The sequence below is a fragment of the Lissotriton vulgaris genome, chromosome 2_1, assembly GCF_964263255.1.
Source record: "Lissotriton vulgaris chromosome 2_1, aLisVul1.2, whole genome shotgun sequence".
Lineage (NCBI taxonomy): Eukaryota > Metazoa > Chordata > Amphibia > Caudata > Salamandridae > Lissotriton > Lissotriton vulgaris.
The window spans coordinates 1,729,803,320-1,729,830,708 of NC_141687.1; the positions used below are offsets into that span (position 1 = coordinate 1,729,803,320).

General features: G+C 43.7%; 1 protein-coding gene across 1 annotated transcript in view; it reads left to right on the forward strand.

The window, feature by feature from the left end:
* The window catches only part of LOC147733202 (mucin-2-like), a 1,332,790-nt gene that overhangs the window by 638,237 nt on the left and 667,164 nt on the right, over positions 1-27,389 (forward strand). Inside the window, exon 11 of the mRNA XM_086957736.1 lies at positions 20,241-20,313. Coding sequence (XP_086813862.1) covers positions 20,241-20,313 — 73 coding nt within the window. The remainder of the gene's footprint in view (positions 1-20,240; positions 20,314-27,389) is intronic.

Consider the following 27,389-nt stretch of genomic DNA (forward strand, 5'->3'; position numbering starts at 1 on the left):
TAACTTGGATCGACTTTCCCGAGAGGGGTAGGTTTGGGATTACTGTAGATCTCACAGTAGGAAGGGTAGGGTCAATCAGGAATGTAAGGGGATGACCATCTATGTCAGCTTCTACATATGGTCCACTTTGGTCTACCTCTGAGACTGCACCAAGTATACAGTCTTCCTCCCCCTCAGGCACCGCCAGAAGGACGGGTCCGGATCAAATCCATCCAGCGCCTCCATTAAGGGCATCTGATGGCAGGTTCGATTGCCCTGCGAGATTCTTGAAGGTTGGGGCACTTCCACTAATTGATTCTGATTCCTATCTGCTGTAAGGGATCTTGAACTTGTCACTGACGGTAACTGATTTACCACATTAGTCACTTGCACAAGTTTTCCGTCTGCACCTGCTTCACTGGATTTAAGCTGAACTCGCGCTTCCAATGCCCAATCTTGTGACAAAAATGACAGGCTTTTTGAGAGTGGCAGCATCTATCCCTGTTTTAGGATCTATAGGGACAACTATTCCTCTTTCCGATCCCACCCAAACCTTCAATATTCCCTTGATTGCAAACTACTGTTCCTCCGGTTGCCTGTTCCCGTTCTCCCTTCTGCGCATTTCACATTTGAACGGACATTAACTTTTCCCTTATCATCCTATGTTTGGAATCCACCTCGTCAGTGCAATACCTGGCATACCTTAGAATTCCATTCACTGACTTTTTTTGCCATCAGATGTTTTTGGATTATGAGGCTGATTTTCGGCCTCAGTCCTGTTACAAATTCTGAGACGTATTGGCCCATGTCTTTGAGAGTTTCCAACACACTGTGTTTCTTAAAGGCCTGCAAGAGTCTTTTATAATACGCATGTACTGACTCTGGCTCCTTGGTCATTCGATCTATTTTAACTCAATTGATGTCTTGAGGGGCTACTTTAGACTGCAGCCATGAGATCACCAAATTGAACCTTTTTATGACCAAGGGCGAAGGACCATGAGTTACAGGATCCCTCTCTGGCTCAGTAGCAGACCAATCTAAAGTGATTTTACATGCAGACCACAATTTCGAACAGAGTATTTAAATCAATCCTCAACACCTTTCAAATCTTAACAAAGTGATCGACTTGCTTGTACCATTCAGCAAATTTTACACGCAACCCGGGAAATGAATTTGTGAACGCATTAAGATCACCTCTACTTCATGGAACATGCAACTTTCTTAGTCCCAACGTCCCCCCTCCAAGAAGTGGTGTTTTCCCTGTTACTTTCCTGACACTCCTCTTTTTAGACCACCTTTTCTCCCATTTATTCTGCATTCTCCAAGCCCTTATTCCTATAACCAACTCTCAGATGTGTGTTTTTATTCGTCTCACTCTCTTTTCCTCCAACTCCTGGTCACTGTATTTAAGTCTATGCCTTCCCTGTAGCATTTTTGTTCAAGAATGGTCTACTTTATACCTCTGAGCTAGTTCTCACAATTTCTCATGCGCTCGTCTCACTTTGCCAGTGACATCCTATGCTACAAACTACAGGTCATCTGGCTCATAGGTCTCTCTTCCCTCCAAAGTTAAATTCCCACTGATGATCTTGTCTACCTCATCCTTCAACCTCACCACCTCTAATAGTTTCGCTTTCACTGCAGCCTTGATGGTTTATTGACTTGGACTACTCAGACCTTCCTTGTTGTTGTTTTTATCTCTCAACCACGTCTCTAAGTCTGAAACATCTAAAACATGTTGAGTCCCATGACTCCCTGACTCATACCTGCTTCTAAAGCTACAACCATCGGTCCTCTAACTGGAGTTTCCCCACATTCTCAGGTCTGAGCTAATGCTTGCTGTAGATATAGACCATATAGTACGGAATCAATGCACACTCCAGAATGAACAGCAGAATCTGGTAAAGGGGTGCTTGATTCTACATGCACTAGAGACAGACTATTCCTATTCCTAATCGGGTTACCTGACCTTCTCAATCTAGTTCCTTCCACTTGAACAGACTGTTGCAGACTAAGGTTTCCCACTGAGTTCGGGACATACACAGGGACAACAGGACCAATGGTGACTGGTTCTGTAAGAGCTGCTGGTAACTGTGAAACCAAAGGGGATGATGGAGTGTTGATCATTGCAAGCACACACCCCTAGTCAACTGAGCTGGGTTTAATCCATTATCATTCTTTAATTCACTCCACCACCCCAGTTCAGACTTGACCATATGCAAATCGATCTGACCCTGTGACTCATGGGAACAGTCCATCCCGAACTGCCAAGTCATGTCTTCCCTGGACCGGAAACAAGCATACTGGGGCCGGTTTCTGGCTAATCAACCGTCATCAGCCAGGCTAGGTTGAATCCAGTGGCAAATTGAGCAAGGGACCCACGTCTGGGCATACCCTGCCAACTTAGAGCAAACAAAGCAAAACCAAAGGGGATGATGGCAGGAGTGTTGAACATTGCAACAGGCACAGGGTCAGACTAATTTGCATATGACCATGTCTGAATGATGATGGATTAAACCAAGATCAGTTGACTAGGGGTGAGTGCTTGCAATGTTCAACTGAAATGAACCAAAACATGAAAATGACAATTCACCCCCTTTTGAGTGATTTTATGCCAATTTTGAATCTAAATTATCGTGTGGAGCACAACCTTTATTGCCATGTAATGAGCTGGAGTATCCTCGGGCGGCGCATTCTCGCCCACTCGAGTAATAAGCCCTTGATCACTCCAGAAAAGATCTACAACACCCCAAAACAACACATGATTGAATTGAAAGTTGTTCAAATTTTGATGACGGAACAATATTTTCCAACCACAACTTCGAGATGACTACCATCTAATCCAAGCACGGTGCTACACCAACTGAGCTATCACTTCGCCGCACACTCTGACATCACCTTCGCACCTTGCAGTGGCTCATCCTCCTTTACAATTGTCCCATGAATATACACTTACACAATCGTCTTAAATTTCAATATTGTCTGCCATATAAAAGGGTCGATAGATTTCCTGCAATGTATCACACACCATACACTCTATTGATACTCAGTCCTCCGTTCGCCGCAGATCTCGCTGCACATCAGACTCCTCCAATCTGTGCCAAATGCCGTTCCTCTCCGTTCTCAGTCATTGGACTCGATTTTGGGGCTTTGGGGTTCTAGGTTCCCCTTTTCTAGATTTATTTCTTGATTCTCCCCTCACTTCACGTGCTAACCATCCTTTGCTACCAACTAAAAAGGGCCAGTCCCATAAGTTTTGAACCTACTTGAGAGTCACAATCCTATTGTTGTGGAGTGATGTGGCTCACTGCTTAGAGACGGCAGACCCGGAAGCAGAGGACGGTCCGAGACCAGAGTTCAATTCCCAACGCGGCAAGGTCGTGAACCAGGGTCAGCAGACTCAATAATTCTCACCTCGGTGCCTACTCTAACCAGGGATCACACTCGGCAACTCTGGGCATTAGCTTGCCTCATCTCCACAACGGCCCCCCACAAACGCCGGGGATGCCTGGTTTCACCTTGGAGATACCCAGGAGGGAACATCTCACAGGGAAAGCCAGGACGGGTTCCCCAGCGGTCTATAGCGCCAGGACGCCTCCGGGTAGCAGTGCGCTTTACAAGACACACACATTTACATTTACATTTTGTTAAGCAGCATGTAAGTGTAGAGGTGAGAAAGTCGTATTAATGCCAAGCAATTTCAACAGGAAGTTCTGTGAACACAAACCACAGACAATTACTCTCTTTATTTATTTATTTATGAAACTTATAAAGCGCGCAACTGTCCAAGGGCATCTCAGCGCTAGTAACAGTAGAATAAGACTCTTAAAGGTCAAGTGGCCGCAGGTTATTGGTTAAACAACCATGTTTTTATTTTTCTACGAAAGACCATCCGTGATTGAGAGGATCACACCTCTAGGTCCACTGAGTTCCATAATTTTATAGTAGAGACCAAGAAACGGCTGTCATCCCAGGAAACCGTTCTGGTTCTTGGTACAGACATCAGGAAAGCATTTGCCGATCGTAATGATCTATTGGGGACATGAAAGGTTAGGGCATTTAAAAGAAAGCGAGGACCTTGGCTGCGAGTTGCTTTGTAAGCAATGCACAGAGCCTTGAACTTTATTCTGTTATTCACAGTGAGCCAGTGGTAACTTTTTATTACATGGGCAATAGGCATGAACTTAGGGGTTGCTGAGAGCATTCTGGCAGACGCATTCTGCAACGATTGCAACTTACGAATAACTTTTTGTTGGATATTCATAAGGAGCCCATTGCAATAATCCAATGAGGACATTACAAAGGCAGTGACCAATGTTCTGCCTGAGCAAGGAGGTAAGTAAGGTACGATCTTTTTGATGGTTTTGATTTTATAAAAAGAGGCAGATACAATGGCATTTGCATAAGCATCACATATGAGCTTTTCGTCCAGCACTACTCCAAGATTTTTGACCTTGGTAACTGGATTGGGAGGGGAGCCTAGATCAGCAGGCCACCATGAATTGGACCAGATAGGGTGAAGTTTGCCAAAAATCATAACTTCCGTTTTATCGGAGTTAAGTTTAAGACAGTTATCTGTCATCCATTTGCTGATGGCAAGCATGCCTTGTTGGAAGTTGGCCGCTACCCTCTCTCCGTTGTTTTTTATTGCTAGCACCAACTGGGTGTCATCAGCATAGGATGTTAGGCTCATCCCATATAGCTTGATGATTCTTGCTAAGTCCATTACATATATGTTAAAAAGCATTGGACTCAGGAATGAGCCTTGAGGGACACCACATGGTAAGGTCATTTGGGCAGAATGATATTTGCCCAACATGACCGTCTGAGAGCGTCCGGAGAGAAAGGAGAGCAGCAGATCTCCAGCTCTATCCTGAATGCCCATGGAATTGACACCGTCTATCAAGATGTTGTGATTGACCGTGTCAAAGGCCGCTGATAGATCCAACAAGATGAGGACAGCTGTCCCACCTTGATCAAGTATTGTTCTTATTTCATCTGTGGCCTTGATCAAGGCTGTCTCTGTACTGTGACCTTTGCGAAGGCCAAATTGGGTGTCATCCAGTAAAGAATGATGTTCAATATACGGGGAAATTTGGATGTTCATTAATTTTTCTACCACCTTGGCTGCAAAGGGCAGGCTAGCAATGGGTCTATAATTTTTGACATCCTCCGGATCTAAATGAGATTTTTTAAATAGAGGTTTTAGCAGGGTATTTTTCCAAATGGTAGGGTAGGTACCAGTGAGGAACATAGAATTAAATATTTCAGTAAGAGAAAAAGCTACAATGCTTGCAACAGGTGCAAGGATTGCTGGTGGGCATGGATCTTTAACTGAGCCGGACTTAACAGAGGCCATGATGTCCTTGACTTGAGGAGTTTCGACCTTTTGAAAGGTCTTAAATGTAGGCTCGGAGTCATTGGTATGAGGAACCAAAAGAAACTCATTGATGTGTGATGAGAAACTGGCATAAATATCATTAACTTTTCCATAAAAATGATCAGCTAATTTGTTACAGAATTCTTGTGTAGGTGACGGGGTAGTTTGCAGGGGGTAATTTAGACAGTTTGTTCACAACTTGAAAGAGTTGCTTATTGGAACTTTTGACTTGTTATATTTGAGCTGCATAATATAGACTCTTTTCTTTGATGATCATGTGTTTGTATATCACAAGTTCATTTTTATATATGGCCTTCCCTTCTGGCTTATATGCCTTTCTCTACTGTCTTTACCGATTCCTACATTTCTGTCTTTGCTCTCTCAGGGCACTAGTAAACCACGGAGCGGCTGGAGTGCTTCCGTTTCTTGACAGTGATTTGGTGGAAACTGTCTTATTGGTGGCATTGGTCATCTAAACTATCATATTTTAATGCAGTTAGAAGGTCGATAAACTGTTGGTTATCAATGTCTTTCCATGATTTAAACGTGATATTGGCATGTGTCACATTTTGAGCAGGATGTGGAGTGTCTAGAGGAATTTCAAATAAGATTGCATGGTGGTCTGACCAAACCAGAGGCAATACATTTTTTATTTGAATATTTCCAACATTCGTAAACAGTCCGTCCAACGTGTGACCTGTATCGTGGGTACTTTTGAGGACCCGCTGTGTAAGATCCAACAATTGTAAGTCTGCAAGAAGAGTGATTGTATCTTTATCAGACAGATTTCCTAAAGGAAAATTAAAATCGCCCAAAATGGTGGTAGTGTTGTCTATCGCTATGGATTCTGCTATATCGATGATGGAGGCATGAAATGGGGCTTTACTGCCCAGTGGACGGTATAATAAGATGCCTTTAAAATGCTGTGATGGTCCCAGTTCAATGGAAAAGTGCATGGCCTCACAAGTAGAGGTAGGGACTTGATTTATAGTCGTTGACAGGTTTTGGCGGTATATTATGGCTATTCCTCCACCTGGTTTGAGAACCCTGTCCTGTCTCAAAATATTGTAACCCTCTGGGACTGCTACTATTAGATCTGGATGAGGGATGAGTCCAAGTTTCAGTAATGAATAACAAATCCAATTTATTAGTACTAATTCATTCTGCTATCTCTTCTTTATGTTTACTTAGTGACCGGGCATTGAGAAGGGCTGCTTGGATGTAATATCTTTTGCTGTTAGGGCGCGGCAAAGGAAAGGGTTTATAAGTTACGTTGGGGCTGAACTTGGTGTCTATTTTGAAGGAGCAGTGAGTACATACCTTGATACAGGGATCAGGAGCATCCTAAAGTGAAAAACTTCTTACATTGGCAGCTAGCCAACGGTCGAAGGAGTAGCAATGTCGCGCTAGAGTAGCACAAGTTAATTGAAGGGTGTTTTTGACCAGGGGGTATGGCCCTGGGCTCCGTACCAGCACGGACAGGCGCAGATGGGCTCGCCTTTGGTGCAGATGCAGAAGTGGTCATTTAAAGCAGAAGAGGTCAGAAGGGGCCAGGCTGCTAGAGCGCAACCCGCGTCCTACCCCCAAGATGGCGGCCACAGAAATATATCAGCCTTAGCAGCACCTAATCGGCTGCAGAACCTAAAGTACTGTGGAGGTAAGCAAGATTCGAGCACAATCCCAGCAGCAGTGGTGAGTATTAAAAATACAGATTTAAATTTAAATTCGCAAACAACAGATAAAATATTTCCAAGTGCAATAATGTTAAAAATAGCCTCCTTGCTTCCCGGCTTCCGCCTCAGGAAGTTTTAGCTACTGCTACACGAATGTGCGCAATCTAACGCGACCTTTTATACCAGAGAGCTCGGGAGGGGCCAGGCTGCTAGAGCGCAACCCGCGTCCCCAAGATGGCGGCCACAGAAAGATATTGGCCTTAGCAGCGCCTAATCGGCTGCAGAACCTAAAGTACTGGGGAGGTAAGCAGGGCTAAGAGCACAATTCCCGCATCAGTGGTGAGTATTAAAAATACAGATTTAAATTTAAATTTGCAAACAACGGATAAAATATTTCCAAGTGCAATAATGTTAAAAATAGCCTCCTCGCTTCCCGGCTTCCACCTCAGGAAGTTTTAGCTACTGCTACACTCTCTGCTGACCTGAGGCTTAGCCGGGTGTTAGTTTACGTGTTCACTCTTGTGGATCTGTGCACCTGAGGCGGAAAGCCGGGTGAAAAGCTGTTTGTTGCCTTTTTAAAACATTTTGTTTGAAATGTACTTTTTGTTTGCGTCGTGTAATTAAATTTTAAAAATCAACTTCAATTCATGCCTTATTGACCCTTCAACTCCCGTAATAGCCTGCTCTTCTGAGTATTCGCAGCCGTCTAGGTGCTGCGCTCGGAGACGCTTAAACTGTTTGCTTGCAGGCATTCTTGAGGAACTACAAGTCCCAGCGCTCTAGCGCTGCTGACGGGACTACAAAAGAAAATGTCTACTTCTCCGGATGCGGGCGCGCCGCTGTTGAGCCGAAATCAAGCCAAAGCCCAGCTCGTCTGCGCCCGTCCGCGACCATGACGCCGCCGGGGCCAGAGACCCTGACGGTTATGGCTCCTCAACCACCATCTCCTATGGTAGGGAGACACTACTTTCGTTAAAACCTAAGTACTGTGCCTTCTTGCATGCCATGCCATCAGACTTTATTACTTCCTCTTACCCGTGCATGCCCTGCAGCCTTGGACAGGAGGTAGGTAATCCTGTGAATCAATGCCCACTTCTACAGTCGCCAGTTCGGCCCGTCCCTAATAGAAAAAGTTTAACTCTCAAGGCGGGCCTAATTAACTGTCGCTCTCTGGTGAAACACTCCCTAGATATAGCCCAGACCCTGACGTACAATAAGTGGGATCTTCTTTTTTTGACAGATGGAAACTTGGTTGGGGGATGAATCTAACCCAGTCTTGTGTCTGGCTATTCCTCCTGGCTATAACATCCTGTGTGCCAACAGGCAGAGTTACAACCATGGTGGAGGCGTAGCCATAATTTATAGGTCGCAATGGACCATTTCATCTTTTCCCTATGCCCAAATTGAATCCATAGAAGCACTACCATTCTGTATTAAATTGGCTTCCAATATTACATGTTCAGGCCTACTAGTATACCGCCCTCCTAAGTCCAAGGTATCTTTTCTCCTCGTTCTCTTGGACTTTGTGCTCCAGGCCAGCTCCCGCTATGCGAACTTCAACCTGCTTGGTGACTTTAACCTCCATGCGGAGGATACTTCTGTTCTTACCAGCCTTAATTTTCTTTCCACCTTAACGGATGGCGGATTAAATCAACTGGTCTCCCTCCCTACTCATAAGGCTGGACATACACTTGACTTTATCTGCTCCAATCTAGCGGATATCTCTATTAGCGAGCCCTATCCGGTGATCTGGTTTGATCACTTTTTATTCCGTTTTCCATTCTCTTATTTCACCAAGACAGATCGAGGCTACTGGCTCAGACGGCTGTCCGAAACTGGAGCAAAATCTCTCCAGATACTTTAGCTGAACACCTCCCAACTGCCGCCCCTTTGGGCGCACTAGACTTGGACTCTCGTTTGACCAATTTTTTTCTAACTGGATCTCCTTTGCCATTGATTCTATTGCTCCAATGAGGCCCATTAAAACTTTTCGAGTTGCCCCCTCCTCACCCTGGTACTCTGACGAACTTTGCAAGTGTAAATCTGCTTGCAAACTTTTGGAGCGACGATGGAGATACTCATACTCCCCAGACAGTAAACTTAAATATAAAATAGCTCTTAAAGAATACCGGAGGAAGATTATTGATCATAAAAGAAATTACCTGGAGGAGAAAATTAATAGAGCACAAGGCTCTACTAGGGAAATCTTTAATACAGTAAGAACTTTCACTGACCCTACGGCCCTTAAACGCCAATCCCCGGTGTCACAGTCCCTCTGTACCCGTCTCTCCAACTACTTTGAGGAAAAAATCGCATCCATCCATGATTCTTTCCCTTGTAGTAGCAGTCTAGGCACTGGAGAAAAACCTGTGCACCTCCCAGTGTCTGCTCCTGTTTTTCTAGAATTCGAGGAGATCACTTTAGAGCGTTCTTTGGCAGAACTCTTAAAATGCAGGTCAGGCTCTCCAAGTTATCCTTGGCCGGCCAAACAATATAGATTACTGGCCCCTCTTCTTAATCCCAGACTCAACGGCATCTGGAATGACTCCCTCAGGACAGGCATATTTCCGGATTCATGGAAACATGCCCAATTGGTTCCTATTTTTAAAAAAGTCAACGCAGACCCAGATGAACTGGCCAATTACAGGCACATCTCCCTATTGCCTGCCCCAGCCAAGGTTCTCGAAAAGCTGGTGCATCAGCAACTAGCAGGCTTTATTGAAACCCACGGCTTATTCCATGCCTCCCAACATGGATTTAGACCAGGCTATAGCACTGAGTCTGCCTTGATAGAGATGGTCGATTCTGTGCTATGGAAGCTGGACGGGGGCTCAAGAGCGGAGTTGGTGCTGCTTGATCTCTCTGTAGCATTCAACACCGTCTCTCACCCCGTCCTGCTTGACCGCCTTCGGTCTAAAGGTATTCAAGGTAGGGCCTTGGACTGGCCTCCTCTTTTTTATCCAATCGGACACAGGCGGTGTTTACTCCTCCCTACTCCTCCCATAGCCGTCCGCTAAAGTGGGGAGTCCCTCAATGCTCCTCACTGAGCCCCCTTTTGTTTAATGTCTATTTTCCCCCCTGGCTGAGCTTATCGCTCAATCAGGAATTAAGATAACCTCGTATGCTGATGATATTCAGCTCTTGTTTTCTTATGAGGCTCCCACTCAGACCACTTTTGACACACTGAAAGACTGTCTTCGTAACATCGCCTGCTGGATGGACAATAATTTCCTTCGGCTGAATGCAGGAAAAACGGAGGTTCTCTTTTTCCATCAATCCTCTCCTCTGGACTCGAACCTCTGGTGGTCCCTTGACTTGAGTGCGGCCCCCTCCCCCAAGGAATCAGTAAAAAACCTGGGGGTTAGATGGGATTCTAGTCTCTCCTTCCATAACCAAGTCCAGACTGTGTCTGCTGCCTGCTTCTCAAAAATTTGGATGATTAAAAATGTATCAATTTTCTTCCTAGTAATACCAGGAAAACCATTGTCCAAGCATTAATAACATCCCATTTAGACTATGCTAACGGCCTGTATCTTGGACTCTCTTCTGGCCTCTGTCACCGGTTACAGATAGTCCAGAATGCAGCAGTCCGGCTGGTCTGTGGCATCTCTCTTCGTGAGCACATCTCGCCACATCGACGCAGGCTACACTGGTTACCAGTTCATACAAGAGCAGAATTTAAAGCTCTTACCTTAGCTCATCGTGCTATTAAAGGAAAGGGCTCTGCGTGTCTTTCTTCCTGTCTTCGCCCATACAGCAATGCTAGATACCTTTGATCTAATTCAAAAAGCTTGCTGTCTACCCCTAGATTTAAAAAAGCACGTTCTGGGGGAAAAACCTTCCAGGTATGTGCCTCCTCTCAATGGAACAAACTTCCCATCTCCATCCGGCTGATTCAGGAGGAGCTACCTTTTCGTAAGGCACTGAAAACATTTCTTTTCTGCTAAACTCCTTTGTGTAAGACTCAGCAAATGGGCAGGAGCGCCGGGACACCCCATTGGGGTAGCTGCGCGCTATACAAAATACACTAAATAAATACACGAATGTGCGCAATCTAACGCAACCTTTTATACCAGAGAGGTCGGTAGGAGCCAGGCTGCTAGAGCACAACCCGCGTCCTACCCCCAAGATGGCGGCCACAGAAAGATATCGGCCTTAGCAGCACCTAATGGGCTGCAGAACCTAAAGTAATGGGGAGGTAAGCAGGGCTCGAACACAATCCCCGCAGCAGTGGTGAGTATTAAAAATACAGATTTAAATTTAAATTCGCAAACAACAGATAAGATATTTCCAAGTGCAATAATGTTAAAAATAGCCTTCTCGCTCCCCGGCTTCCACCTCAGGAAGTTTTAGCTACTGCTAAACTGCTGTTTGATTCAGATCAAACGATATAACTTTTTCTCTCCTTGCCTGACTAGTAAAACAAAGATATCGAGCTAACAAATTGCTTCTTTCACCTGCAACACAAAACATGATAAAGAACAAATTCCACAGCACACATGAAATTCAGCTAATAATTCTAATGCGAGAACTTCCAGGGAAAAACACATTTCAGGCCTAGAAGATTCAGTTAACATAAGAAAGTGGCATGTGAGCTTTATGAAATTGCGTAAGAAACTAAGGCTTATTCAGGTAATTTCCTACCTACATGTAAAATGACACATTATTAAACACATTTAATAAATTTAATGATTGGGAGTTGCATAACACAAGTTCTTCATATTAATGTTTTCTCTAATGATATTCACTTTCTTCTTTAACTCGACATGTTACTATTCAATGGCCTAAACACATCACATTTCACAGTATTCCATTTTGAATTCTAACACGTTATGTTAATACAACAAACGAATATATGCAGGAGCGCTCTACATGTGTGATAATTGTACACCCCTACAAATAAAATGTGGTTCCCGCTACATCATCTACTTCTCTCTCTTGGTCTCCTGCTCATACCCTCTTCTGATTCCTTGATCCTTCTCTTACTCATTTTGCTGTACTTTATGCCCCAGACTTTCTTTCTTTCTTCAGTTTCTTTTTATTTTCCTGTGCTAGCTTTTTAACATTAAGTTATTTTCCTTTCCTTTCACTTCCCTTTATCAAAGTTGAGGAAGGGCAGTAGATTTCACTTAAAGACTTGGAAAAGGGTGTAATAGCAAAAATACAAACATTGAAAGATTCATTCTCTAAGAAAATGTCATTCTTAGGCAGCAGCAATGCCAGATTCACAGACACAATAGTTGTAGCACAAGTATCACCAGTAAGGGTCCATTCACATGGAACATGAATAGTATACAGAGCTGCATTTACAGATTTACTGATAGATGGCAGGCACAGTACAGGCAGATTTATTTATTTATTTATTTATGTGATTTTTAAAGCGCAGCAATTACCCGTGGGTGTCTCGGCGCTAGGAGCTAGATCTATTACCAGTATCTTAGAGAACAGATGCAGAGTTCTATGTCTGAATATGCTAATTAGTTCATTGAGAAAACAACCATGTCTTGAGTTGCTTTCTGAAGATAAGCAATGTGGGGCTAGATTTTATATTGAGAGGAAGAGACTTCCATAATCTTGCTGCTGCAATGCTAAAACGTCTGTCTCCCCAATTGACTTTCCTTGTTCTGGGAATTTGAATCAGGTGAGCGGTGTTGGAACGAAGCGTTCTGAGGGTTGGTAGAGGCTTAAGGGAATTTCTAAGAAATTTGGGTCCCATGTTGTTTATTGCCTTGTACACAATACATAAGGACTTAAACTTAGTACGGCTCCTCACAGGGAGCCAGAGCAGTTGAGCTAGTTGTCTTGAGACGGAGGTTAATTTTGGAATGCCAAGTAAAACTCTGGCCGAGGCGTTCTGAATCATTTGCAGTTTGGAAATGACTTTTTCTTGAGCGTTGAGAAAAAGGGATGCAATAATCAGTACGTGAAAACACTAGGGTAGAAATAAGAGTTTTGCCAGTAGTGGTGGGAAGGTATGGCAAAAGCTTCTTAATTTTTCGCAAGATGTTGAATGACGATGAAACTACAGAATTCACGTGGTGATGGAAATGAAGTTTGTCATCGAATATAACTCCCAAGTTTCTCACTTTGCTGACTGGTTCAGGTGGAGTGCCCATTTCCTCGGGCACCATAAGGGAGACCAGGCCGGCTGGACCTTGCCGAACAGCATTACTTCGGTCTTAGAAGAATTCAATTTAAGACAGTTGGAGGCCATCCAGCTGCTGATGGCCCGCATGCCGTCTTTGAAGTTGGCCGCTATAGTGGAACCGTTTTTGTGAATAGATAGTACTAGCTGGGTATCATCCGCGTAGGTGGTCAGATTAATATTATACGCTTTTATTACCCTCGCTAAGTCCGACACGTAAATGTTGAAAAGGGTCGGACTCAGCGAGGAGCCCTGTGGGACACCGCAAGGAAGGGCGAATGTCGGGGAGGTAAATGGGCCCAGCTTGACTGCCTGTTTACGGTCGGCCAGGAAAGATGCTATGAGATCCCTGGCCTTGTGTTTGATACCGATGGCCTCAACACGGCTGATCAGAGTAGAGTGATCGGCCGTGTCGAAAGCCGCCGATAAGTCTAGCAGAATCAAAACCGCCTGTCCATCGTTGTCCATTGTGGTTCGTATTTCGTCAGCGGCCTTTATCAGAGCCGTTTCTGTCCCATGACCTTGTCGGAAACCAAACTGGGTGTCATCTAGTAGGTCATTAGCTTTAATATAGTCAGATAGTTGTTCATTCATGACAGATTCAAAGATCTTAGCAGGAAATGGCAATGATGCAATGGGACGGTAGCTGGAAGACTCAGATGGATCAAGCGATGGTTTTTTTAGGAGCGGTTTGTTTATGGTGTTTTTCCAAATGTTGGGATAAATACCTGATGAAAACATAATGTTACAGATGTGTGTCAGTGGTAAGGTAATAGTATCTGGAATGGTGTGAAGTATAGAGGGGTGACAAGGGTCCAGAGGGGAGCCTGATTTGATTGACGAAATAAGTTTGTGAATACGGTGCGAATGTACTTGAGTGAATTCCGTGAAAGTAGCTGGGTTCAGTTTTGATTCTGTGTTCGTGAATGACATATTGTTGGAGTTGGGGGTAAAGTCCTTAAATATAGATGTGACCTTATCTGAGAAATAATCAGCTAGTGTATTGCATAGAATTTGTGATGTTTCGGTGGGAGGGTTTGCTGGTTCTGCATGGTGGTTCACTACTTCAAACATTTTTTTCATGCTGCATTTCGCCTGGTCTATTTGGGTGGTGTAATAGATATTTTTTCCCATGGCTACTTTCTGCTTGTAGTCCAGGAGTGCGGCTTTATATGTTGTTTTGTCTGAAGGATTGCAGTGTTTGCGCCAATGACGTTCTAAGTTACGGCAATATTGACGCCGTAGCCTGAGTTGTTCTGTGAACCATGGGGCTGATGGAGTTTTCCTGTTGCGTTTGGAAGTTCTAGAGGGGGCTAGCGATTGAAATGTCCTTTCCAGGATAGAAGTGTATGTGGTAGCCGCAATGTTTGGATCCATTTCCCCATCAGTATCCATAAAAGCATCAGTGAGAATCTGATCTAGATGATTGTGATCTATGTTTCACCAATCTCTGGTGGTTAGATAGGAGTTGTGCGAAGTATTTTTATCTATGTTTGATCTGATTTTGATGTCAAATAAAATAGCAGAATGGTCGGACCATGTAAGGGGTAGTACTTTGTTGACGATAATATGAGGATTGTTGGTAAAGATACCGTCAAGCGTGTGTCCTGCCTCATGTGTGGGAGCCGTTATCAGTTGTTCGAGTTCTACCGCAGATAGGTCCGTGATAAGCTGGACCGTATCTTTATCCGTCTGGGATTCTAGATAAAAGTTAAAATCACCTAATATAGTGAAGTGTTTGTGTTCAGCGGCTAGTTCACTCAGTTGATGGAGTTGGGACAAAAATACATTGCGAGAACCACGGGGATGGTATAGAAGTATACCAGTAAATGATTGATTGGTAGTGAGTAAAACGGTGAAGGCAAGGGCCTCACAGTTCGCATGTTTAAGGTCGAGAGCTTTTACTCGCAAAGTGTTGTGATATATTATGGCGATACCACCACCTTTTCTTGCTGTCTTACGGTCCTGCCTGTAAACGCAGTAGTCTTCTGGCATGGCAGCTTTAAAATCTGGACCTGATGCTTCGTCTCCCCAGGTTTCGGTCAGAAACAGGAGGTCGATGGCATGACTATTGAGCAGTTCTAATATGTCGATTTTGTGGCATGGAAGTGAACGCGCATTCACTAGTGCTGCCTGTATTGGTTTAGGAGGTGCCGGTGTGTCCTGAGTGGTGTTGTTGCACAAGGTGCAAATAAATGGGCCTCAGATAGGATCTGCGTATATGCACACCGGTGGGTCATGTGCCTTATATAAAGTGTTGTTTAGAGAATGTAGATCATTGGAGGAATAAACCAACCTTGATGAAGCAAGAGATGCAGGGGGTTGGCCCTGGGCTCGGTCCAGGCTCGGACGGGCACAGACGGGCTTGGCTTTGGCGGGCTTCGGCGCGCGCCCGGCGCGCCCGCTGCGCCAGCCCGCTGCGCCGTCTGGCCATGTCACACATTTTATAGTATGAGGAGGGCGGGAGTCCGGCGCGACTAGAGCGCTGACCCCGCTACTCCCAAGATGTCGCCCACCGCCGGCCGACGCCGGCAGATGCTGTGCATACCACATTCACACTGAGAACAGACCAGTGGTGGTTGGCACAGATCGGGAAGGGTGGTTGGAATGAAGAATGGGTGAGGGCAGGGTGCAAAGAAAAAGCGTAACTCTTGCGTGTCTTGTCTCTCCTCCGTCGTCTTTCCGCGTCATCCCTCCACTCGACCGAAACAGGAAGCACCCAGGCTCCTCTGCCCAATCACAATACTGCAATGTGGATATGTGATTGGTCTGAGCGCTGTGGTTCGGCGCTCTGCCAGTGAATGGGAGCCTGGGCATGCTCTCCACCCAGGCTGTAATGCAGCCTTGGTGGAGAACATGCAAGGTGCAAATAACTTTATGGATGGCCCGCTAGGGCCGGCCAAACAGCCATTGTGCACTTACAGAGTAGCCACCACTCCTCCCCGTGCACTAAGTGCAGAGCAGCCCCCCCTGCAAAGATGTTGCAGCAGGAACAAATAAAATGAGAATAACAACAGGTTATTATCATTCGGTTTTTCTTTTATTTACACTGCTGAAAGCAGTGAGGCAACGGTCCTTCGCTGGAACAGACACATCACACTCTGCAACAGTGCACATGTTTCCCACATAGAAAAGGCACGTCATAGGCAGCTGCTTTGAAAAATCTCTTGCACAGACAGCACTCTATGTTGCTGTCGAAGCCTCCCTCTTGAAAAAGGAGCTTTTCTCGCACAAAATATGAAATCTATTGGCAGTAGCTGCAATAAGACTTACAAAACAAAGAAAGCGAAGAGCAGTGTAAGAATCTCAGACAATGCACAGATGGCATATGCTGTTGCTAAGCATAAGAGCATAAGCATAAGAGCAGACTTACCTTTGATTTAATTGGGTGATTGCTTGGCAGTCCAGGGTACATTAAAGCCTTTAAGCTACTCTCCTGTTGGTAAAAGGCCAATCCTCCCGTGTCAAAGGAACAAACTACTTTTCATGTCCTCCCTAGGTAGCATCTTTAAAGGTAAAACAGAGACACTTAGTAAGCTGCATTTAGCAGTATTTTGTTGACGGTAATATGAGGATTGTTGGTAAAGATACCGTCAAGCGTGTGTCCTGCCTCATGTGTGGGAGCCGTTATCAGTTGTTCGAGTTCTACCGCAGATAGGTCCGTGATAAGCTGGACCGTATCTTTATCCGTCTGGGATTCTAGATAAAAGTTAAAATCACCTAATATAGTGAAGTGTTTGTGTTCAGCGGCTAGTTCACTCAGTTGATGGAGTTGGGACAAAAATACATTGCGAGAACCAGGGGGATGGTATAGAAGTATACCAGTAAATTTTCTGTTTCTGTGCCTATCTCCCAATAACCTTAAAAATAATGCTGGCCTTGCAGGGACATCCATTTGTGGTCACTCTAAGCAAGGGGCATCTAGCCCAGAACACCTTCAGGGACATTCAACCTGTACTGTTTGTGGTTTCTGAGCCCACCTATAACTGTGTAGGCCTCTCTTTTGGAAGCAGATAGCATACCACAGCAGCAAAGTAAGCCTAACTATCTAAACAGTAGAGCATGACCAGCATTGAAGGGATAGGCATGCAATGCATAGCTGGCAAGAAGCACCATGCCATGTATGACGCAAAGTTAGTTAAGGATTTTTTGGGGTTATTTGGCATTTGTACAGCTCCAATCTGCCCTAAAGCACTGTGCAAAGAGGCGTTTCTTAACCCACATTTAGGAAGGTAAAATCAAAAGTACAAGTATCAGAGTATAGTGAAAAGCTATGACTTTCTGAAGATGTCCCACATGGCATTGGGCCACTGGACAGCTATGTACATTAGCACTGTCAAACCTGCCAGACAGTAATCCTCATATTGGATAATTAAACTCTGTGACACTGTGTACTGTTTATCTGCGAGAGGCATATGGAGCACTTGGATGTTGCAATTTGAAGTTCATGTTTTTAATTTGGGCGGTGTCACGAGCTTTGCTGTATACTTTCAGGCATATCTGCGGGATAAAATATCTGCTTTTAAAAGATTATTTACTTTTATGTTATCTATTCTTCCAATTCACATCATAATTTAAGCTGGGGCTACCTACAAATAAAGCTGTTATTGTATGGAGGAGATTTTATATAAATGCCACAAATGCTGTAAAAACATTAGCTAGACACATACATATTTTTTGCAGTTTTATGCCACCCACGAGGCTTCACAATTGCTCCCTTTCATAACAAAACTGAGGAGAGCCATCTTTACAAAAGCCCTACAATAGACAACCCTTATTAACGCCTCCTGCACAACCATCTGATGGCCTATGGCAGAACACCCTCCCAATGTAAGAGGTGTTTGCTTGAGAGTGTTACTAAAGTACTGAGAATTGGAACATTTGCATGAAATGGTACATACAGAATTGGAACATTTGCATGAAATGGTACATACTGGGACAGGTTTGTACTGCTGAAATTGAGATAGTGAGAGAATGAGGTATTTAAATAGCATAAACTTGTAATTTCGTCAAGAGAGGTTTACGCAGGGGTTGGGATTAACTAACCCACTCATAATAAGGCTCTTAGGGCCAGATGTAGGTAAAATCAAATTTGTGAATCCTTAATAGCGAATGTTATCGATTCGCTATTAAGGACTTGCAAAATTGAATGTAGGTAGGAATCGCTAAAATAATAATAATAAAGAGCTTATAAAGCGCACAGTAACGCCATCCCGGCGTGTCCCCGCGCTAAGAGCTACTATCGACCACCATTACAGAGCCTCGAACCCTACACAGTGTATAGTAAGGTTTTAAGCCTAGCCCTGAACAACGCTTCACTACTCTCCAATCTCAGGGCAAGAGGAAGTTTGTTCCAGTGTTGAGCTGCTTGGAACGAAAAAGATCGTCCGCCCATTCTGGCCTTCCTTACCCTTGGGACTGTCAGCTGCCCGGTACCCTCCGACCGGAGGGCCCTAGGCGGTTCGTAGCGGCTGACTAAGTCCCTAAGATAGGAGGGTGACCTGCCCCAGATGATTCGGTGACAGAAGAGGAGGCATTTGAACAGCACGCGTTTCTTCACTGGCAACCAGTGAAGCGCATCCAGTGCCTGCTGAGAATTAGCTCTCCTGGGTCTCCTTAGCACCAGTCTGGCGGCGGAATTCTGGATAACTTGCAGGCGGCCAAGGCTGCCCTCGTTGGACCCTAGGAACAAGATATTTTCATAGTCCAACCGAGAGGTCACCAATGCCTGCATCAGTGTCCTTCTGGCCGCTAGGGGTAGTAGGTCTAATGTTTTGTTCAGGGTCTTCAGTACCCCAAAACACTTGCCCACAAGACGCCTTATATGGCCTTCACAGGAGAGGGTGGGGTTGATCCAAACTCCTAGATTCTTAGCCTCCTCGCAAGGTGTGGGAGTAGGGCCAAGGCACGAAGGCCACCACTCGGCTGACCAGCTTTTGCTCTTTCCCCCCACTACCAAAACCTCTGTCTTAAAACCGTTGAGTTTTAGGCAGTGGGAGTCCATCCACTCAGCTAGCGCCTGCATACAGGACTTAAAGTTGGTGGAGGTATTGGTGGTGTTCGGCGATAGAGAGATCAGCAGCTGGGTGTCGTTATTAGGGATTCGCTAAAAGATTAGCGAATCCCTAATATTCCTTAATAATGGATAGCAAATTGAGATTCGCTAATAAGGACTACCTACCCATTCATTCCTATGGGCTAGGAGGCCCATAGGAATGAATTGGAAGATATTCACTATTTGTGATTCGTTATTAAAGAATTGCAAATAGCGGGAGCTATTTCAAGGGTGCCAGGGTGTCGAAAAGACACCCTGTTGCACCCCTGAAATGTGCATGTGTGCAAATGTGGCACATATACATGCCCTAAGGGCACGAATGTGTGCCACATGGCACTTTAAAAAAAGCAAAAAAGTGTTTTTTTAAAGTAAATCGCTAATTACCACCTATTGAAGTTAGTGGTAATTAGCGATTCCTTAAGGCTAAAGTGCACTTTCTTTTGTGATACTTACATTGCATTTAAGGAATCGCAATTACTGATTCCTTAAATGCAAGAGCAAAATAAGTAATCACAATTTTGCGATTCCTTATTTTGCTAGAAGGTTTAAACTCACCTACATTGCTCGCAGCCAAATAGCGATCGCAAACACTGAAATTCTGCTAATTTCAGCGTTAGCACTCGCTATTTGGCCACCTACATCTGGCTGTTAGTGTCAAAACTTCCTGAAGGAAAAAATCATGAAACAGAACTCCCTCACTTCTGCAAAAAGGCTCTTAACACAATCCGTTTGCCCCGTTGCTAGTAAACTGCAAGTGTACATTTTTAGGCCATTTTTCTATTATTGGCTCTTCTACGTGACTTATGTTTCATTAATTGCCTTTTGCTTGGAAAATATTTATTCCAAAATGCTGTACAGCATCTTTTCAGGGGCATGAGAGCTATATTATTTCCAAATAAAATGCAAATGATTAACTTTTTCAATGAACAGGAGGGCATGATATATTATATTTTTATTTTTATGTACATTTATTTGCACGGCTTGCTAAATCTCATTTTCTCACAACAGATCATTGTGATTGACAGTTCGGGCACCGTCATCATCGACGGCTTGTCCATCAGGAGGTTTCCATACTTCGAGGGTGAGTTCTGCACCACTTCATGGCAATTAAAAATACCCTACACTGCAGCTTTCAGTAGTTATTTCATTGCTAGATTGCTTGACCAATGTTACCTCTCTTTTGCATGTGGCTTATGGGTAAAGCAAAATGAATTGGTGGAATATAAGTTGAAGATTGAGCTTGAATGTGTGGTTGTGTAGTTCTCTTTGAAAAAGCTTCTTAAGTACCTACTTGTGGATGCTTCAAATGCTGTATAGTAGTGAGTTCCAGAGCTTGGAGGCTTGAAATGAGAAAGCAGTGCCCCCCTGCAGATTTTGTATGATAAGGTGGCATGATGATAAGAGGTACAAGCCTGGAGTACAGTGCCCTGTTTTGTTTATATTGCTTGAATTTAGTTTTGTTTTCCTAGGAGGTTCTGTGGACAATGGAAATTGCCTTGAACATTGCCCTTCTTACTATATATAGGTCATCACTGGAGTGATTGCAAGATTGGAGCTATGTTAACATGGTTCAAGGCAGATGACCAAAGCTTACCATCACATTTTAAATTGCATATGTCTACCAGACCATCCATTTAAAAAATGATCTGGGTGTCATCTGCATAGTTGTGACAGGTGAGGTCGAATGTTTTAATCAGGTTTGGTAAGGGGGTTAGGTAGAATTATAGAGGGGATATGGTGAACCTCTGAGGATCGCTACAGTGTGGTGTGTGGGATGCTAATGTGAACAATGGCACCAACACTAGTTCAAAGTCACAGCTAAGAGGCCATCAATTAAATGGCCATTTTGAGAACTCCTTTCTTACCTTTTACTTATGGTACATCAAACAAAAGAAATGCTGTGTGAGATTATTGCACAACTGTACAATGACATTGATATTGCTCTTAAACCAGCAACTTACATGACATTTCCTACTCCTCCTCATACATAAGTGGTTGTCACTACCTGAAGCCAATGACCCAATCACAAGCAATGTCTAATTTGAGTATGGCATAGTGCTTTGACTAGCCTCATTTGCTGGGGCAGAGCCATCACAGGTCGACTTTGACATGCTCCAGCCTGTGAAATATAGCCTGGTGAGATAATGCATCTGCTCTAGAGATCTTTATCTTGTTTGGAGGGTCCAGATAGTTTGTTAGGTTAATATGCCTGCTGCAAAGGAATGAAAATACCCCAACTAGCTGTAGTGTGAATCTGAAATGACCCAACATAGCTTGTCAGGTCACAACGGACTGTTATAACAGACTATCTTTCAAAATTTGTTTAATATCTAGATAACCCTGTCAGGGTCAACACATTGATACTTCATCTCCTTGGATCAAATGTTGGGGAATCCATAATCAGGGCATCTTAGACTGTAAGCATTTGTATTGTGAATGACCTCTCTAAACATCCCAGCAGAGCATGAGCTAACATTTCCTGATTTTTATATATTGTACTTTAAGATGTGTAGTATGAATCTGCTTTTTGAAATGTATTTAATTTTTTTTAAATCTGCTTTTTCATTATCTAATTTATAATCATAGTAAATATATTGCTGTTATGAGGGCCTGTGTAATCAGTGAAATGAATGCATAATACTTGGTGAATGTTTGGAGTATCGTTTTTATTGGGAGAAGTATGGGAATGCTGGGTGTTCTGAATTCTATGGATCCTCACAAATTTCGGAATTTCCTTCACAGAAGTATGAGGAATAACTGTGATTTAGCCTGAAATTGTTTTTGCAGGGCATTCTGTGTAAGAATAATATTGGGATACAAACAAGCCACACCACTCCAGACTACTGTAGATGCTTGGCAGTTCGGCGAGACTGTTCCCATGAGGCACAGGGTCAAGACTGATTTGCATATGGCCACGTCTGAACTGAACTGGTGAGCAAAATAACGATGGATTAAACCCAGATCTGTGACTGGGGGTGAATGTTTTGCCATTGTGCAACATTCCGTCCATCAATTGTTGTTTTTGCATTTGTCACCCCAAGTGGGACGGGTATGCTCAGACGTGAGTCCCATGCTCTCCAAGAAACTGGTCCTAGGATGCTTTATTCCGGTCCAGGGAAGACATGGCTTGGCAGTTCGGGCTGGACTGTTCCCATGAGGCACAGAGTCAAGACTGATTTGCATATGGCCATCTCTGAACTGAGGTGGTGTGGTGAGCAAAATATTGATGGATTAAACCCAGATCTGTGACTGGGGGTGAATGTTTTGCCATTGTGCAACATTCTGTCCATCATCTTGTGTGTTTTGCCATTTATATCACATCCCAGTCCAATTGCATCGTATGGGTTTATAGCCCGACACTCAATGCTGGTGCTGTGGGACATCAGGGACGACCCTTCTGCATCTGTCCTGGGACTGACCACCGGTGGCTGTCCCAGTCCAGATGCGTAAATGGTCAGAAGGTTTCGAGATCACCACTAGTAGAGGCGCTGGGCTACGTGCGCGACATTCCCGCAGACAGTCTTTGCCTCAAAGCATTATTACTCCTGCTGGCCAAGAGACAAGTGGCTATTCACAGGGGCAAAAGGTCAGTCTGGACTTAAAAACCTGGGTAACAGATGTTGCATACTGCAAAGACCAGCTGACATGCTATTGGGAACTAATGCCAGCTCGATCGCGCCTCAGAGACATTTGGTCCCCATTCACATGCTGGCTTCGCTCCTTAAATAGTGGAGTACCATAGCACACACTTGGTCAGCACAGCACAACAGAAAACTGCGATGAAATTATAGGAACTGATCGCATCATCCGGACGCTGGTCAGTGGCATTAAAATGCGCACTTATGGGTGTATGTGGGCTTCACTGGTCTGTGATACAGCCATCAGGGGTAACAAGTGCTATATAATTGCAAACCGTTTTCCTTCTTCTATCCCTCCATTATCCTTCTGAATCCAAATAACTGACTAACCTATCCACCAATCAAATTACTTTCATATTTCACTACACTAATTCAACACTAATCCTTTATGGATTCCGGAGTAGCATGCTACTCGCCGAAAAAGCATTTTGACGCCTCGTCAGGTGTAATAAGCACTATATAAATGTAATTACGATATAATTCAATATAATATGGCCAAGATGCCTCGACTGAAGCCATGGAGGGAGTGTTGTACGCGAATACAGTGACAAGATCAAGATGTCCTAGCCACTACTAGCAAAGTCTATGTGTAGCATGAATATGTTGTGATGTGGGGAAATGTGAAAACATGTAATGCACTGATGTTGACATGGCTGGACAAGTAATTGCGGTTGCTGTATGTTTATACAAAGAAAACTCAATAACATTTTTTTTAACCCTTGGAGAGCCAGGAAGACTGACATGCACCAACAGCCCAGGATTTCAAAACCAGTATCTAAGGGCTCCAGACCACAGGGGGAATGCCCGGTGGAATAAAAGATCTGTCTGGATCTACCAGTGACCCTTTGAAGCACATGCTCTTAGCCCTTGAAGCACCCACCCACAGCCTTTACCTATCTCTCTTCCTCTGTGTAAACAAACATATACAGAAGAGAAGCAAAGGAGAGAAAGAGAGGCAGAGGATGTAAATTAGGGTGCTGCAACTTTGACAGCAGATTGCCTACACCAATGTTTTTAGTCTACTGCTGCTCCATTGTCTTCAATTGATCTGTCAAGGTTCTATTGTTCCAACTACCTATATATACTTACTGTCCCAATATTCTGTTATTCACGATTTTTGGCAAGCTATTTTGTTGGGTCAATATTTTTATTCTTGATAGCATGTCAATTTATCATTTGAGAGACTTTTTTTGAGCAACGTTTGAATTTTAACCTTTGTTTATATTTAGATTTTGTGCCTTCCACAATGCATAGGAACCTAAAGAGTAGACCGGCCTCTCAGATGTGTTGCTCCATAAGTCCCTAAGTGAAGTTGCAATCATGACCTGGAAGACATCCATAAAGCATACACTGATTGCAGTGTTCGTATTTTTTAACTTGTAATTCCTGCAGAACATTTTACCAGAAAAATGTAATCACACAGTGTGTTTCTGTATTTTGGGAGGAGTGTAACCTAATTCTTAGAGCAGGTTATATGGAATGCAGGCCTGCCCTATTGATTTTTGTGTGGGATACGGAATCTAAATGTGGACAGATTACAAGAGCAGATGTTGCTCATTACAGCTCCAAGCCACCATTAAGGAGAATTCCCAATGATAGCTGCACTTTAAATGTAAATGAACCCTTTTTTAGCATGTTTTGAAATATTGTGAAAATCACTGGATGGCCCTTTTCGAATGATGGCAAAATTATGGATAGAACCTGTGTCTCTGCCACACTTGCGTATGTAACACTGCATTCTGCAAATAGGATGCCTACCACTGATGAGTTTTTAGGGAGACTGAAATAGTATAATATTTGTAAGCGATGAACTGCGTTGATAAGCTTCTCAAGTTATTACATTATCAATGAAGAAAGTTGTAATCCTTTAATCCTTTTGGAGGTGATTCAAATTAAATCTAAGCTAAACCACAGCATTGATTTAAGCAGGGCAGTAACATTAGAGCAAAAACTTTTAACTTAATTTATAAGGGGGTATTTCACGCTGGATGATATGGAAATTGGCCTAGAATTAGGTTTACTCTAAGCCCAGGCGCATCAATTTCATTTACCCCAGATTTCAAGGGATCAATTTCTTACCACTGGGCTATCAATTGGACCTAGTTGTCTATGCAGGATCATGTCCAATACTTTTGCCATCACTCAAATTCCTGTTTGCTGAAGTCGAATTTGTTGGCTTTAGGACTCTGTGCACTTTGCCACTGCTACCCAGTGCTAAAGTGCTTGTGCCGTCACTTTACAACATAGCACAATTGTCCTATGCCTACCTGGCACATTAAATTTACTTGTAAATCCCTGGTAAATGGTACTACATGTATTCAGGGCCTCTAAATTAAATGGTTCTAGTGGGACTAAAGCACTCATTGTGCAACTAACTAAAATAGCACTTTACAACACCCTGCAGGCTTTAGTGTAGTTTTAAACTGCCAATGCGACCTAGCAAAATAAACCGTTATTTAGGCCTAAACCTTTCTTTTTAATACATACAAGTCGCTCCTAGGGTAGGCCCTAGCATCGCCTAGGGCAGAATACATTGTATTTAAAATGTAGGACATGTGTACGTTTCTTAGCAGTATGAAGACTTTCCTAAAGTCCCTTTTCAATGGCTACGGCTCATCTCTCACATTTATGATACTGTGTTACCTTATTACATTGAATAAGTGAACACTTTGGATTGGGAGCAAATAAATACATGAGGACTGATTCACATAGGCAAACTAACACTTCGTGTAAGTTTGCAGTCACTGGCTATTCACAAATGTATTTTATGAATCGTATCTTTAGGACTGTGGAGTTTCTGCACAGGAAAATCTTTTTATACGTGGAGACTTTGCTCTTGTTTTGACTCGAATTCTATTTGAAAATGTCCTATAATTGTAAAGTCAGCATTCAGTTCACAATTCTAAAAATGCCTCTTGTAGATACATTTGTATTTTACTGTCCAACCCATTTGTGCCTTCTGCAAGTAGCCAGGGTCACAAAACTGTGTAAGGCTTTCCTGCTCAGGGATGTGTATTCATCCCAGACATAGACACATAAGGGAGTGGGGGCCTCCTGTATCAAAGGGTTTTGCCCATTCTGTGTCTATGGGAATATGTGTTAGTACATACTGTCCTAGATGTGGGGAGGACGTACCATAATGCCAGGATGTCTGGAAGCTGAGCTTTATATTGCTCCACTTCAACTTCAAAGGGCTTTGTCTCCAGTATAAACAAGAGAACCTAACACCAGCCTTCCTTTTGTCACCCTAGACAGTTTAAAACCTTGACAGGGAAAGGGAAGAACCTTCCAGTACCAGATTTGTGGGTGGGGCAGGGTGTGCCCCTCACACAAAGGCTGGCACCAGGTATTCATATTGGACCCACAGAACCACTCTTAAAATAATTTCTGGACCTGTAGGAGACTCATAAGGAAAACTCCCTGCTGCTAGAAGGACCGCCCTGCTCCTGGAAGGACTGTCTTGCTGCCCTGCTGTCTTAGTCCTTGAACCCAGAACCAACAGAGTGACTTAAAGGGCTAGCTGGTCGCCCTTCTCTGTAAACTGCAGGGACACAACAAGCTTCATAGACCTTGAATCCTGCCGCTGGCCTCTGCTGGAGAGACCTAACACTTCAATTGCCCCTTCCCATGTCTTGGATCATTAGAATTTATGCTGGTGGCACTGCTGCTTCTGTCTATCCCTAAAAGCTGGGACTTGCACAATTTTGCAAGCAAAACTGCCTGGAGAACTGACAGAAGGCCGGGACCTACCTGCCAGCCAGTCTGCCCAATGTGCATTGCCGGTTGTCATGACTTCACGCCAGCTCCTGCTGCGTTCTTCTCCGAAGCAGCAAATACTCTTCAGCCGGGCCTCCCAGTAGCAGTATCCAACCTTCAGTTACAGTTTGCAGTCTTGTCCCACTTGGCGAATCTGAGCTACAGAAGAAAACGTCTTAGTCCAAAGGTAGAAATCTTCACAGGGCTTAATGATGACCAGCTTCCCATTGATGATGACGACCTCCTTGGCTAAGACAACCAGCTTCTCCTGCTCTGAGATTTTTCCTGCCTTCATCAATAGTTTCACCGAGCCGACCAGTGGCTTTCCATCTTCGAAGACACGTCCTCAGATCTGACACCCCTTTTATCCAACCTGCTCTCCATCCCAGTCGGCCTTAACTTTCAACTTTGAACTGGTCTTGCACGATCAGATGCCCATGGATGGTCATTTTATCTTTTAAGTGCTATTTGTCACTATAAAAATAAAAAATGTAGAACTGTGGTTCTACTAACTGCATTAAATTCATTTTAGTGTAATTTTATGTATTAAAATGTATTCTTCTAAATTCGTTTGGGATTTTTCTTGTTTTAAGTTTTAATTTATTAATATTTGTGAGCTGCATAAGTACTGTACACAATTTCTTCAAGTTAAGCTTTACTGCTTTTTTTTGCCAAGCTACCAGAGAGTTAACCACAGGTTAATTTGGGGACTTCTTTATGGCTCACCCTGACAAGGATAGTGTTCATTATTTGAGTGGAGCTA